Raw genomic sequence first — 15,923 nt, forward strand, 5'->3', positions numbered from 1 at the left:
AAATAGGCCCAGGGAAAAAAAGAAGGAAAGAAATAAAGAAAGGACGAAAGAAGGAAAGAAAATGTCTGAGCATCTTCATTACTTATTTTTTTTAGGTTTGGTCGAGTACCAGTTTCTGCGGCAAAACTACCCTCCTAAACTAACAGGTAGTTTAATTAATTCCAAATGAAATTCAATCCGCTTACACCTTTGTTAAGATGTATCTTATAACTGCAGAAAAAGTGTACAATCCTTCTTGTAGAGAACATTTAGAACATAACCTCTTATGACAGCATAGAACTCTGAACCTGAAGGGTAACTCAAAGTTCTTTGGAAAAGGTGTTGCTCTTTTAAGCTACTCAAATTTATCCAAAGATGGAACCAGGATTTTCTAAAGACTCCTAACTGGACATCTTCTACAAGAGCTTCTGCTTAAATCTCAAGCAAACACAGAAATAACACCCTGCCTGCTTACATGGGCTATTCTGAATACATGAGGTCACTGAGGAGGCTGCATACGTTTCAGTTTTATTGGTGTAGTGCATTTTACAATGGACATTGTCACAAAGCAGTTTTACAGGATGCTGGACCTGATATTCCCAGTGGGCAAGCCTAAGGTAACAGCGGCAAAGAAAAATACCCTCAGAGATAGGAGGAAACCTGGGCAGGAACCAAGACGCAATAGGGGGAGCCCATCCTCCTCTGGCTGGTCCAGAAACCTTAAATTAGCTGATAAGTTGATCTTCAAAGATTTGTTTGTGTAAGGAGCAACTTTGTTTCATCTCATACGATGGCTTATTGTAACCAATGTTCAAGACATGTCAAGTCACTACCAAAAGTAATAATAGCAAGGGAGCAAGGCAGTCCAGTCTGTACCAGTCAATCAAGTCAAGAGATGATTGGTTTACACCCACCAAATCTGATTAAGGCAGCGTTCCCTAAGTAGGAAATAAGTTTAAACACTCATCTGACGCACTCCATGGCAATGTAAAACATTACATTGCTTATACCTTGCTTATCATTAGCTTAATGATACAGGGATGGTGGTGGGATTTACATGAGGTTTGGGATCATGTACAGAATATATGTGAATGATAATGACATTCAACACAGTGTTAAAGACCATTTAAATGCAGATGGGATTTCTCAAAACAACAGATAGATTTGTACAGCAACTTATATTAAATGAAAGAACAAAATAAATGCAATTACATTACAGTCATGTTTGTCTGAATGTATTATTGCGTTCTTTTTTCAATTTTACAATTCTTTACAACACAAACAGAAAAATTCCATCACAACCAAGGACAATTAATAAATGTGTCATGCTGCCAGGTCTTTGCTCAACTGATTAGCATAATGTGATTGTCTCGTATGAGATTAAGGTGGTCTGTTTTGAGTATGACTCTCAATTCTTTATAAACTCCAAAAGGCAAAGTACATAGATCTGACTGTCTAAGCTTTCAAAGCTAGTCAGACATACTCATTAATTCCTATTTTCACACTTGTCCTGTGAAACCACATGGAATTAAGCATGACTAAGTATTTTTATGTAAAATTTAACTTGTTTCATCATAACTGGAAACTTGACAGTACCCCTCAGATAAATTAAATGAATGCATGCTGCCATTGACCTGATTCAATCTTTCCAATAAACCACGGTGAATAGGAGTCCTCGTGGTGTCTCCTTTTGGCAACAGACTCGTCCAGATTTACCAAGGTTTCCTTTGTGTAAAAACATACTCAGAGGCTTCAAAAAAACTAAAAGTAGCTCCTATGTAAATCTTAATATTATAGAACCTACATGCACTTGTCAGTGATTTATTTAGACTGATGTAATGAAGGGGATGAGAAAGGATCTTTTAAGATACAGAGAAGAAAAGATTCAAATAATTTATTTTCAGATGTTTTTATTAACCAAAGCAAGAAATCCTCCAGAATTTTCTGGAAATCCAAAACATAATTCATTAACCATCTTTGTTTGGTATTTGTTATATATGAATTTCTTTGATAAAATAATTATTGCAATTAATTCACTACTTAAACTGGCCCTTAAAATCCTTCCCATACGTTCCAAAACAGCATTTTGAGAGTTTACAGCAACTTGAATTTCATAAACAAGGGGGAAAAAAAACATGAAAACACCCAAATACAGTATATATATATATATATTAATATGCTACTATGTGAGTGCCATAACTTCAGTAGAGAATGTGCATCAACACGGAGTTGAAGCATGTACTGGAATAGGAAATACATGGGTAAAACATTTTCATTCAAAATAGATGAAGGTGCACAAACATCAGGTGGGGCTGGCCAAGCCCTGCTGGAATAGATTAACAGTATTGCTTTGTATTGACTGGATTCTCCCTCAGTTAAGAGGTCTTTACTGGTCCAACTCGTTACAGCATACACAGATCACTTTCCTTGTTGATATGTCGCTACTTGTTTTTCTTTTTCTGGTTTCCTTTCAAAAACAGAAAAGAAAAAAACATTATGAGCACGATTCCACCAATATTTCTACCCAGAAACAGAAGCAGGGTGAAGATGTACTTTGAACAACTGATATCAAAATTGATCTCCCTTCGAAATGGAACACGCAGCCACTCAATTCATTTTTCTCCTGAGTGCTTCTATAGCAGACATGGGCCAGGTAAGGGCTATATTTCGAGAGAACTTTTCTCACTGAAACGCAGAATATATAGGGCATCTGGGATATCAGCTCCTTCAAGCCTTCAGCTCACTTGTTAGGTCATCTAATTCCTTAACTCAAGGTCAGTGTGACTCAGGGCATAACCTGCTTTACGGGTGCCATGGTCAGGATGAGAATGAAGTTAAGGGAGATGATCATATCTTAGTTGAGCCAGTTATTGTAAGAGCCACAAGTAGGTCCGTCGGTTGTTCTTTCTGTCTGTCTGTCTGTCTGTCTGCCCACCTGCCTGCCTGCAAAGATGTCCTGACTATTGGCCTATTGGTCTGAACCTTAACTTGCTAGAGCATCCAACTCCCTACTTCAGGGTCAATTCTTTCAGTCCTGTTCAAGAGGAGTCCACTACACTTCATTCTGAACTTAAACAAGTGACCTTGTCGCGACTACTTTGTAAGCCTAACCGTTTAGCTCACCTGTTGTTGTCCAGATCTTATGACTGAGCTTTTCTCCAAGCAGGTAAAGGGGAGCCATAGTGAGAGCAGCTGCAGCCAGGAACAGACATAAGCCCATGGGGCTAAGATGAGCCATTATGGGGTAAACCCAGATCCCTGACACATGGTGTACCCACAGAACCCTAATTCAGCCAAAAAGACAAACGTAAATGACACAATCTACATCACACACACCCCCCCCCAAAGTTAAGAATATGAAATGTTCTGGTATGAGGCCCATTGCCTTGTTTTATCTAACCACGTTAGATTGTTACAGAGGCACAAAGGAGACAGAAGTTACAGAACTACTTAACTGTAACTTTGGTTTTTGTATTGAGGATGATACAGAAGAAGGTCGTTACCATGCTAAATATATAGAAGAAAACAGAGCCAAACCAAGGATGCCATTGATGCAACTGGGATATTTATGCTGTTGAAGGTATGTCTGTACTAGAACCAAGGGCAATATCACAGTGTGCTGCAGAGAGAGAAAGACACAGTGTTCAAAACAGACATGCCTATTGCCTGATCCCCACAGGGCATAACAAATATTAGGGGGAAAGATCAGTCTGTCTTTTCAAATGAGAAAGCAACAACTAAGCAATTGTTTGAAATATGTAATATGTGAAATTGGGTTCCTGAAGCAGTTCTTAAGACTTTCACAGTTAAAAGATTTATACCACTGTCCATCTCTGTGCTACCAATAAACTGATCATGTGAACCAGCAGTGAGAAAAAAGGTTGCGAAAGAACAGTTGAAAGATATGTGCCACCTTCACTAATACTGAGAGCGTAACCTTTCCCCTATAATCACTGCGTTTATGTTGTAAGTGTTAGACAAGCTGACACAGCAAAAACGAAAGAAAGGGGGAACAGACAGAGGACAGTCAACTTACTAAGGCATGATTCAGCCAGGCTGGAATAATGTCGTCCAGAAATTTGGGAAACACCAGCTCGCGATCATAGGCGTAGATGGACCAAAACGAGAGAAATACAAACTGGGAACATATCACAAGGAATTAGGTGTGGCGTTCAACGGTCGCTAATTACTTAATCAGGTATGAAGCAGCAGTATGAAGTAACATTTGGACTTACAGTGCCAACTGGAAAAGCCAACACGGTGAAGAAAACGTCTCTTATTTTGGTCAGCAGCAGGGGAAGCCCACTGCGTGTTTTTTTATTGGGCAGCACGACGTGAATCAGATCGGTTAAAACACATACACCAAAAAAGACCGTCTGCATTACCTTTGAAGAGATTACAAATTCGTCTGATCAGATTTAGTGACATCTAACAACCAGGAAAATAAACGTGGATATTTCTTATAAGTGACATTTATGATGCAAACAACATCTGAAGGCTTGTCATATCTGACTTCATTCTGATCTTTTGATTTTGAGACTTTTAAGATATCCAAGTGTAACAATTCTACCGCAACAAGTTAGCTAGCAAGCTACGTTCATTCATTTTCAGGCGACAGTGTTAGCAACAGTGCATGCATTTAGCTCACCAGGTTAATAAAAGTCAAGTATTTCCATCGGCCTCCGTACGATCGGGCACCTGGATGCCTGTCCGAAATTTCCAAGGAGCAATTTTGCCACAGAGTAAAAACATACCAGGCAAATATTACTAAGTGCACACACAAACATGACTTCCAACCTGCTCCCGTGGTCGCAGCCATTTTCATTTATTTGGTTTTCTTCCGCCTCAGGACCCTAGATACTACGAAGTGAGACGCAGATGGACAACCCGTTAAAACGGTGACGCGGTTTAAGATACTATCGTAGTATAACCATATTAGGAGGTAATAAGAGGAAGTCGCTTCTGTGTCGTATTTCCTACAGGGAAATTAGACTTCACATGTAATTTTCAAAGAATGAAACAAACAGGGGTAACTCAAGCCACTACCCGTAAAACTTGATTTATAGCATTCAAATCCAACTAAGCGTAAATTGTTTTTTATAAAAAGCGCTGCTTCATACAAGTGTATGCGCGTACGTATTATACAAGTCCAAAATGTCATTGCTGCGCTCGGGATCTAAACAATCGTTCGGTTCCGCCTACTGTATGACTAAAACCCCCTTTGTAAAATGTTACGGATCACTTTGAAGTTCTCTCTACAATCTGTCTCTAAGTGTTTCCATCACCTTTACAACCCGTCTAGAAAGATGTCTTGGCTGCATGACTTGAAACTCTTTCCTACACGTTATATATATATATATATATATAGAGAGAGAGAGAGAGAGAGAGAGTACTTATTTATTTCAAGAAATTTGTTCAATTAACTCAACTGTGCAAGTGGACAATGATAAAGTCCAAAAGGGTACTACTTCACAGCCAAAGGAGCCATGACTTCAAGGTGAAATGAATCTGTTAAATCAGATTCACACAGTATCTCAATTTCTACATGCCAAAACCTCCCCAGAAATTACTCATTATTTGAACTGGACATGAAGGAAACAGATACATAGAGGGACAGATAATAAAAACAAGCATAGCAATGGTCAGAGGCATCTACTCCTTTATATTAATCATATTGACGAAATACAGTCAAATAAAATGCTGCACAGGTTTACTCGGCAAAGGAGATTTCATATATATCCTTGCTCAAAATGGGGAAATTCCAGGGGAGGTAGGTCTCAAATATAGCTTACAAAATTACTTTGTGGAAATGTTTGAAATGTATAAATCAAGATTTCAATAAAATTAAAAAAAAAAAGGGGAAACAATGTAAGACATTACAATTAATAAGGAGCCTAATGCAATATAAACTTTCCTGAAAACTTCTAATAACCTTTTGGGGTGGTCATTTGGAGAAAATACAAACTTTAGGGGAAAACAAAAATCCTCTGATACAACAAAAGTCATAGTATTAAAATCTCCTATGAAGTACCACTCAGTAAGACACTTCATCTATATCAGTATCTATAGCAGAGAAAGAGATCATTGTTGTGTTCAGGGTTAGGTCAGATGTAAAAGCGGGTTTTCCACAAACATTTAGCTTATTAGCAAATGTCTTTAAGGCTTTGGGGAAGGGGCAAAAAGAAACTTTGTTCAGATAAATAAACCATTATTCCACTTGTGTCCACATTATTTCCAGGAAAAAGCAATATGTTCATTCTACGGTCAATACATTGAATGGTTTGTGTCAAACTGGAGGTATTCAGTTGCATTTGTTTATAGTTCATTGTCTCAGGTGAATCTGGTTCCCACAAGTCCTAAGCTACACCATCCCATTTCTCTTTTTCAACTTCAAGGACTCCCTGTAAAGCAGTAGTCTCTCTGTAGTGTGTGGAGGAAGCCGATTCCTCTTGGCTCGCATTATGCAGGAAGCAAGGGGAAAGAGACGGTCAAATCCCCCTGAGGTTGCAGGAACAGCGAGGAGCTTACGAGAAATATTCTGCAGCTGTGGAAAGCGGTTGGCCTCTTTCCAAAACACTAGGGTGGAGGCATCTCCATCAAGCAATGGCTCAGACAAGTACGTTTCCAGCTCAGAGATCTTCATTCTTTTGGATGCAGGTTGTAGGAACATGAATATTTTCTTGCGCTTAATGTCACTGGAGCTGGAAGTCTCGTCATCTACAATGGGCTCAACATCAGTGTGAGGCTTCAGGCCTCTCTGCTCCACAGGGCTGCAGGAGGCAGTATCACTCATTGTGGATTCCACTAAAGTTCTGGCCTGAAATTTCGAAGGTGGAACCAAAATACAACCTTCTACTTCTTGTTCCACATCATCAAAGGGCTGCAGCTTGATGCGGGGGTCCAGAACTGTGGCTATGATAAGATCTTTTTGGTGGATCAGCGACTGGAAGTGGGAATGCAAGCCTGAGCGGAGAGCCTTGCAGAAATGGCTGTAATTCGTGGCCCGTGCCTCTAAAGTTTTATCTAGCCCTATTAACGACGGAATGATCAGAGAGAACGTGACCTCCTCTGACTGGAGGACCTGGATGGCTTCTTCAAAAGGTTCCAGTAGGCCAATTATGTCCATGACCTGTTCACGTTTGGCATGCACCACAGGTGGAGAACTGCAGCCATCATTAGCCTCCACCCGAGCATGTGCTAATAAGGTCATCACCGACCCCCAAGTGGCTTCCTGCACCAACCGGCGAATGGCCAAAAAGGTGGAGTTCCAGCGGTAGCTGCTACAGTTGTAGGGTGTGGCAAGTGAGAGTCCACATTCCTTCACAAGAACCTCGTTCCAGTAAGCACTGCGTCGAAAGAAGGCCACAACGTTTTTGACCTGCAAGAGCAGATTTTCTACTACTCTTGAACTTTTCAGGGCCTCCTTAATAACCTGCTGAAGTAAGTTTGCAATGCAGCCCATATGTGTGCCAAACTGGATTTCTAACAAGTCCTCGGTTTCAGTGAGGTCATCAAGAAACTCCACTATTTCTTCTTCATCTGGGTCATTTTTGTGCATAGAGCACATCACCTTGTAATCGCAGAAGAGGCTGTAATTCACAACAGTCTTCTTCGCATCGATGGAGACAATATAACCGATGCTGTGGGAAAACAATCCATAGCTGAGGAGTACAGCTTCCAGCTCTTTTGCAACGATTAAATTTAAATGATTTGACTTCAAGTGACGAAAGGCAACTGTAGGCCTATGAATATTCCAGTCATCATCTATAAAATGCAGCTGAACAGCAAGAATAGGCTCAGCACACCTGCTGGCCCAGAGATCCATAGTGGCATGAACAACAGCCTCACCCTCACTCACAGAAATGCAGTTTTTGAGTTCTCGAATAAGCTGTGGCTTAATAGCCCTCTCCACATCATTGTACAGTTTAAGGCCAACAGTGCGTTGAGACAGTCGTGGGAACTGAGGGCCAATCAATGCAAGGAAGTTTCGGAATCCTGGTCCTTCGACGAAACTGAGTGGTAGCATTTCCTCAGAAACCATCTGCAGCACTGCATCCGTGATTATTTTTTGCCGAGACTGCTGGAATCCACTACAACCTGCACCTGAACCACAGGCAGCACTACCATTGGATTCTTTATAAACAGCTGGTGAAGGAGAAACAACCGCTCTCAGCTTTGTAGGCTGCTGGTCCTTTTTCAACTTCAGTTTTGCCTTAAGAGGAGGTGATTCAGTGGCTTGCTCTGACTAGAAAGAGCATATAAAAAAAAAAATTCAAATGTAACACTTAAGTCGACACTGAATCATAGTCAAAAACAGAAAATGATTTACAGGACATTTCACATTGTGATTCAGATCACTTTCTTTATGTTGTTAAATATTTTCATTATCTAGCTTGGGGTTAAGCAACTCTCTCCCCAGGGAGCTACAGGGTCTGTGGGCTTTTGCCAAAAAAAACAAAACAAAAAAACCTGTAACTGTAAATCCACTACATTCAGTCTCTCAAGACTCCAACATTAATCAATTGTACTAATCATTTCTCAAATTAAGACTGGAAAAAAATCCAACAAGTCAGCCACATTGCATGGAAAGGAGGATACACGTAATGGGGACAATAAAAAAAAGTCACTGTATTTCTCCTTAACAAATGCAGGTCAGATTTGGGCACTACCTGCTCTGAAACATCCTGCTCTGGCTCTGACTCCAGAACAACATCACATGGGAAATCCACCTGAAAACAAAAACACGCATAACACTCCAGTTCTGCTGTCATACACATCACATTCTCAGAGTACTGATCAAAGATGTGTTTGCTTTTAAAACAAACAAAAACACATATACACACATAATGACATGGTGTGAGAATTATATGGACTGAGGGAATCTCCCTCTAGATCAGTCTTACTGTAAGACACTTAACATATATGGGCACTAGATGGTGCTCTAGGAGAGGCTGGAGAGCATACAACACTAAACTCTCCTAAATACAGCAGGGACCATTGAGTGCTACTCGCCTTTTGTTTCACATTCAAAGTTATCAAACACTTTATTAGATTAAAATATTTATCAAACTATTTATACTTTTATTAAAAAAAGGTCCAAAAAGGTTTATCCAGATCATTTTGAATAAGACAAGTCATAGAATGATAAAGCCATAAAGAACTCCCAGTAGACTGACCTCTCTCTGATCCAACGGCAGAGGTAGTGTTTTACTGTCAAGGGATGCATAAGCGCCCATTTCCACTTTGCGTCTAATTGTTGAATTCCAGTGGTTCTTCACAGCATTGTCAGTCCTATCAGAGATTGGGAAAAAAATACTTACATCAACAACAAAAACAATGGGCCTTATTCACCAACCGTTCTTAAGATGAAATTTGTTCCTAAAACCCACCTGCGCAGTTCTCTGACATTCACCAATTATATGAGTTATTCAAAATGATTATTTGGTCAACATTATCACTAAATCTGTTATAATCGTCCAATCAGTTAAAGCATATGCACACTTTTTGACAAGCATGGTGCATATATTTTCTCACAGCAAGAGAAGAAAGAAAGAAAAAAAGGTGTACTGGCTTCAAATAATGATTCACTTTGCTCTTAAACATCAAATACACTTCAAACCAACACCATGAACCAAACCAAGGACTACAGAACTGCAACGTTATGCTTAAGTACAAACCTTTATATCCCTAAAAAATGGAAATGAAAACTTTATTCAACTTCGTTAGTGGAATTAAGGTTGATTACCTTCCTGGTAGCAATTTGGAAATCTCCGCCCAGCGGTTTCCAAGGATACAGTGGGCTTGGTAGATAATAAGGTCCTCCTCAGGCGTCCAGGACGATTTCTTTACATCAGGGTTGAGATGGTTGTGCCACCGTTCTCTGCACTGTTTCCCCCTCCTGCCTTTCAGGTGCCTGGCAATATAAGACCACTGTTTGGTGCCATATTTTTGCACCAACTCAATGACCTAAATTAGAGATGAGGGAGAAATATTAATAACTGAATGATTTACTATAGCACAGAGAGCATGTTCAATGCACTAGGTGCGTAAAAACCAGTGATGTGACCAGTGCTTGGCACATAATAAATAGCCTGACCAATCAATGTTCTTGATTTTCAGGTATTGACAATTTGTAAATTCATGCGGTTGTCCTCAAGTCTGATCATTTTCTGATTTTTTTTTTCCTTTAATGTACTGCATTTTAAAGAGACAGAAAAACAACCAATGTAACACAGACTAATGAAAACAACAGGACATCTACACATCAATCCCTCAAACAACTCACCTTCTCATCTTCCTCCTTGGTCCAGGGACCTTTGACCAGGTCTGGATCCAGTGAGGTTTTGTAACGATGCTGGCACTGATACTCTGTTCGCCCCTGTGGGAATGTAGTCAGTAACGAGAAAGCTTGTACTCATGAGAAAAACCTCTAAATTAATATTTGTGTTCAAATCAAAATCTGATTTCTTTGGTATAAAGTCAAGAGACATCACCCACTATGTCAGTGAAGACACAATTCTAACTGCTTACTCTTTTTGGGGTGACAGAGTAACAACGCAATAAAAACATCAAGCACTTACTGGCAAGAAGGTGGCAATGGTCTTCCAGTCTTTATTGAAGTTCTGCACAAGAGCCTTGAGAGTATCATCCTTATGGGCAGAAATTAGCATAAGCTCCATATATATACATACACATTACACAAATACATAAATATACTGACAGGTTTAATCATAAAGAGACACCAAGCAAAATTTACCTATGGAAAACACATACAATCTAATCCTAGTTTTACATAGCCAGGCACTGACTTCATTCATATAACTCTCAGTCTGGTGGAAAGCCCCTGCAAGGGATAAGACCACTTACTATGGACTGAAGTGGGCAGACACTAAAACTGACTACCAGCAATCATGTCCACTTAGTGAGCACGAGAGAGGGACAAAGAACGAACTGACTAGTCTCCTATTTTGCAGACACCAATGAAAAGAGCAAATTGCAGTCTCTTCCAGAGCAGAAAAGCTGACCAGCAGACAGCAGAAAAAGCACAGCAATTCAGTGCCTGGCTGTGTTAAAAAAAAAAAAAAAGAGAGAGAAAGAAAGAAAAAATCATACAGACATTAACCCACCCAAGACATTTCTATACCCACAAAACCTGTCTTCTCCTTACTTCTTCTGATGTCCATTTCACCTTCACCCTACCACTCTCTCTTTGTTCTGCCACATCAGAGTCAGTATCTGGATAAAAAGTATCCTCCAAATCTGCGTTCAAGCTGCATGAAATTAAGAGAAAGTACAGAGCACAGTATTAATCTAACCTTGGAACTATTAACCAATCAGGGCATTTTAAACATTTAAAGTGAAACTACCACACAAATCTACGACTTATTTGTTTACAGTCAGGTTATTAAAGGTGGCTGCTCACAAATGAATTGCATGCTTAAAGACATCACTGAAAATTACATAACAGCTAGTGAAGACTAGATGACCCCTTTCCCCATCGTCGGTTTAACTGCTTTCGCCTTCGAAAAGTAACTGACAAAGCGTCAGGATGCCCTCTGTGGCTGATATCCCAGTCATCCCCGCCCAGTTTTCACGTACACTCCATAAGTGCGGTTTTCATGTCGTTAGTGAACGTGTGACGTTTAAAATGTATGGATTAAGTGAGAAACTGCTCTTTGTTGAAAATCTGACCGCCAGACCATTAAACCAATAGCCTACAGTTAAAATTGTTTAAATTATTGTCAATGACCTTCCCAACAACTTTACGAGGAAAACAAAAGTTGTAAACTATCATATGAGGTAAGACGCAAGTTGTGCTACAACTCGAGCAAAGTAAGTTGATTTGCAGGCCATCCAGCAGTCAAAATTGGCTGCTGTTCATACAAACCTAATAAAATAGGTCAACTGACGTTAAATAACGGTACTCAACAACCGAAAAACAACACAGCAAATGAATCGACGCAAAAAATATTCAGACACACAACTTCTAGTTTTTCGAGAGCGTGTTTCTACTCAAATGAACTTTAACTGAACAAATCAGCATGACCGGAAACTCTGAAAAACAATAACGTTAACTATGCCTTGCTTAACTTAACGTTACCTGCCCGGCTTCAAGGACATTTCCCTCTCTACCCTCAAAGAGAGTCGGCTGAAACTCTCTGAATGCCAGCTGCTTCGGCCAGAACGTACATAAAGCTTCCAGTGTGCACTCGATGAGTGGTGATGTTACTCTCTAATGTTAGTTTATATTTGCCCATGCGACTCGAGTCACCGGACAACTACTGGAGCTTCCTGGCGCCCAGCACCCACCGCAAATTTTTCGCGGGAGTGAGAACAGCGCGCATGTAACCGCTCGTCAATTACTGTCATTGCTGCGTTACAATTGCGCAAGATGTCGTGGACATGTTTTTTTTTTCCCGCCGCCTCTCAGGAATAGACCCGCCCACGACACGCCCCTGCCCAGTCCGCTGCGCTGCAACGCAGACAGGTATGATAATGTATTGTCAACATTTAGAATTCTGGCATAGTGATGCGAAGTTCGGATCTTTGTAATGACTCAGGTCTTTGAATTTAGTTGAGCAAAATGAACGGATTTTTTTTCAAGTCATTCGTTCATTGGAACTAGTTTGGCGATGTAGCTGTCATCTGAGTGATGACAGAAAGAGCAAGATGTCAAACACTAAGAGCAACATGGTTTGCGAATACTAGGCTAGTATGTAGTATGCAGTACGCTAGTATGCCATTTCGGACACAGCCCCTAGTTATGAGTCACGAACGAATCACTCATTCCTACACTGAGCCTGCGCAGCGATGTGACAAGTGAACGGAAGACAGGCCGTGTTCGAAATGGCATACAAGTGTATTGCATACTGGCCCAGTATACACTGTGTACTGTACAATACTGCCCACCCTAGTATAGTATGTAAGTATGAGAACTTTCTGCTATTTGTTCTGTTCAACAACATACAACTACAACAAACTGCTATCAAAAGTATCCCAATAAGAATACATATGAGGCCTTATTACACCTACATATGCCACTGATATTTATATTTATATTCTGAGCTGTAGCTGGAGTTCGAAGCTGGAGCCGTTGCTGCTGCTGTCGCTGTCAGCCATGTTTTTCGAAGCTTTTGGAAAGTTGGAAATCACCGCGTTACATCATGGGATGCAGTAGCCAACGAAGTGAGCTCTGTCTGTATGCCAGAAATTTTCGCCAGAGTAGTACATCATCCAAGTAACTGTCGTGTACTTCAAATTTTTATTTTTCATGTACTGCATACTACTTACGTTAAGATCAGTATACGAGTAGTATGCCATTTCGGACGCAGCCATTGTCCCGAAAGACCCGTTCCTGAACGAAGCTAAGCCTGAGTGGCGCGCATGCGCGGCCTAGGGAAAAAACCGAAATATTCACTTAGACGACTTGTTACTCCTGAGTCATACAAAAGATTAATTCAAAATGAACGAATCGTTTACGAACGACACATCACTATTCTGGCATGCATTTTAGGCGTTGCATGCTAAATGTCCCGCATTAAGGTTAGGTGGCAAATATTCAAGAGTCCGGCATAAACAGCCACAGAGGATTAGCTAACCAGCTAACTTTGCTATATAACAATGGATAATTTGACGACGATTTGATTAATATGACCCAGTTTTGAGTGTGTTGATTTTAACGTGATATTGTCCCCAGTATAAAATAAAGATCAACAAATAGGGACAGTGAGCGCCCAAGCTATCAGCCATAGGTCTATGAGGAAACGAGAAACCTCAGAGTAGGATGGAAGATAGTTCAGTTGTTCATCAGTTCCAAGCCAATTCTGTGCCAATTCAGAAGAAGTTATAACAAAGAAATGTTTGTAAATCTGCCAAAATCATTCATGTGGCCTGCGGTAATGATTTTTTTTAAACACCACCTAATGTGATTCAGCCCCATTGCCTTTTTCAGTGTAGTTAAAGAGCTGAGACACCGAATGGTTATTGCACTAGACAGTTATTAGAATAAGCCAGTGTTTAGATTTTACAACGCATCTCTATCCTCTTTACTAAAAAGGACCCTTTTTATTGAAAGGTCACTCAACTCTATAGTCACCTGTCATTTTCTTAAAGCTCTTTGAATTAATTTATAATTTACAGTCTCATTTATAACTAGAGGTGCACTCGGAGAGCATAGAAAATGATTGACTTCCGGTCACTTTGCCGCTCTCGCCGCTCTCACTGTACGTTCACACTGAGCGCGGCGAGAGCGTCAAAGTGACCGGAAGTCATTCATTTTCAATGAGAGCCAGCGTCTTTAAGCGGCGGTGTGAACGTACACGATCCGTCGTCATTTTGTATGCTGCGGATTAGCATTTTTGCAAGTTCCGGTTTGTTAAAAAAAATCCCTGTGAGTAATGGGATTTACACAGGGTGCTACTCAATTTGCGGCGGAAGTCCGGTCTGTAACACGCATGCGCAGCAAGTATAGTTTAGGACACTCATCGATTTGCATTATGACAGTGTGTTTTTACGACAACGCAGGCGCCCAAAATCAGGCGGCGTCAATCTTATTCGGCTAGAAAATGAGATAATAAGTAAGAAAATATAAAATAAGTAAGGACGTATAGAGGATAATGAATTCTCTGTGATCCAATCGGTCAGATGTCGTTGTTCATATCCACTTTGTATTTTTCATTTCATGTTTTTTTTTATATATATTTCATATTACATATGGATTGTGCTGTTCTATTTCAATGAAAGAGACGAAAGAAACTTAAGTCACTTTCAGCGTATATTCATTGTAACGTAAGAATAGACAGTTATCATAAATAGAAAACTATATTTATATTAACCATTTACTAATTTACTATTACTACTTTAATTACTACGCTAATCTGCTTTACTATTACTATCACTTTACTATTACTAAAATACTATTTACAATTTACTGTAGGCTATAGTTTACTAGAATATCTGGAAGTATGATGGCTCAGCAAAAATGATGATTATTTATAGGCCTAATAGACCGGACTTCCAAACTTTCTTACTTCCGCTGCAAATCGGGAAGTGCCCAAAATTCAGGCAGCAACACCCCTCTCCCGTTTGTCCTGCTAATTATTGCCATATCAGACAAACCACAGAGGAATAATGAGACCTCTTTGCGGTATGTTTTAGTTATTCAGTAATTAGTAATTTTTTAGGTTCAGTTTTCCATTGCATTAGGGTTATTGGGGTGAATTTGACTGATGCTCAGTTCATCAATGATCCCACTGTAGTAGCTCTTTCTTACATGGGACAAGAGGTGTTGCAATGACATGTCATTCCTCTTAACTGATTATGTGATAAGACCATGAGAGACATCTATCACTGACAATTCTGTCTGCTGTCTTGCTGTGTTATGGTGTAAGTGTAAGTCATTTGGTCTGTTTTTCTGTCATATGTTGCTAATATCTAACCTGCTACACTATTGGCCCTGAGGGTCTTGTTCCATGACCCGAGGTTTTTAGGAAGCATGAATGAGTTGTACATACCAACAGGACAAACAGGTAGAATCTCAGACATTAGGTATAATGCAGCTATTCCTTGTTTAGAGTGAGTTATTACATGTACCCTAATTTTAAAGATTTCCAAATGATATGATTAAGTGATCATCGGATTTCTTTGCCAAGCATCTGTAAGAGTTGTGACCTCTGCTACGTACATGGTAGATAACCTAGTTGTTGTATCTTATAGACTGGTTCACCAGGTTTACAGGGTTCAAAGCATTTTCAAATTCCTCAAAGTAAACAAAGAAGATTTTGGAATGTAGCCAATGTTATCAATGTTGTGCTTATATTATCAGCAAGCTACTTTGTTTACCCTTCGTTGTTCCTTTTAGGAGTGTGTGTATGTGTTTTCACTTACTGCATGTATGTGTGTGTGTGTTCAAAATATCATTATCAGGAGTTACATCAACAGTGTCA

The 15,923-nt window shown here is 39.9% G+C and overlaps 1 protein-coding gene across 1 annotated transcript; it reads right to left on the minus strand.

The window, feature by feature from the left end:
* Positions 1–1,937: 1,937 nt before the first annotated feature.
* Positions 1,938–4,798, minus strand: adtrp1 (androgen dependent TFPI regulating protein 1). Its single transcript, XM_030769744.1, has 6 exons — positions 4,628–4,798; positions 4,215–4,364; positions 4,016–4,117; positions 3,483–3,598; positions 3,103–3,263; positions 1,938–2,446 (listed from the first exon to the last, which is right to left on the minus strand). The coding sequence occupies exons 1-6, from the start codon at positions 4,796–4,798 to the stop codon at positions 2,421–2,423; spliced, it is 726 nt and encodes a 241-aa protein (XP_030625604.1). The 3' UTR covers positions 1,938–2,420.
* Between the last annotated feature and the right edge of the window lie 11,125 nt (positions 4,799–15,923).

This window comes from Chanos chanos, chromosome 3 (assembly GCF_902362185.1).
Source record: "Chanos chanos chromosome 3, fChaCha1.1, whole genome shotgun sequence".
Classification (NCBI taxonomy): Eukaryota; Metazoa; Chordata; class Actinopteri; order Gonorynchiformes; family Chanidae; genus Chanos; species Chanos chanos.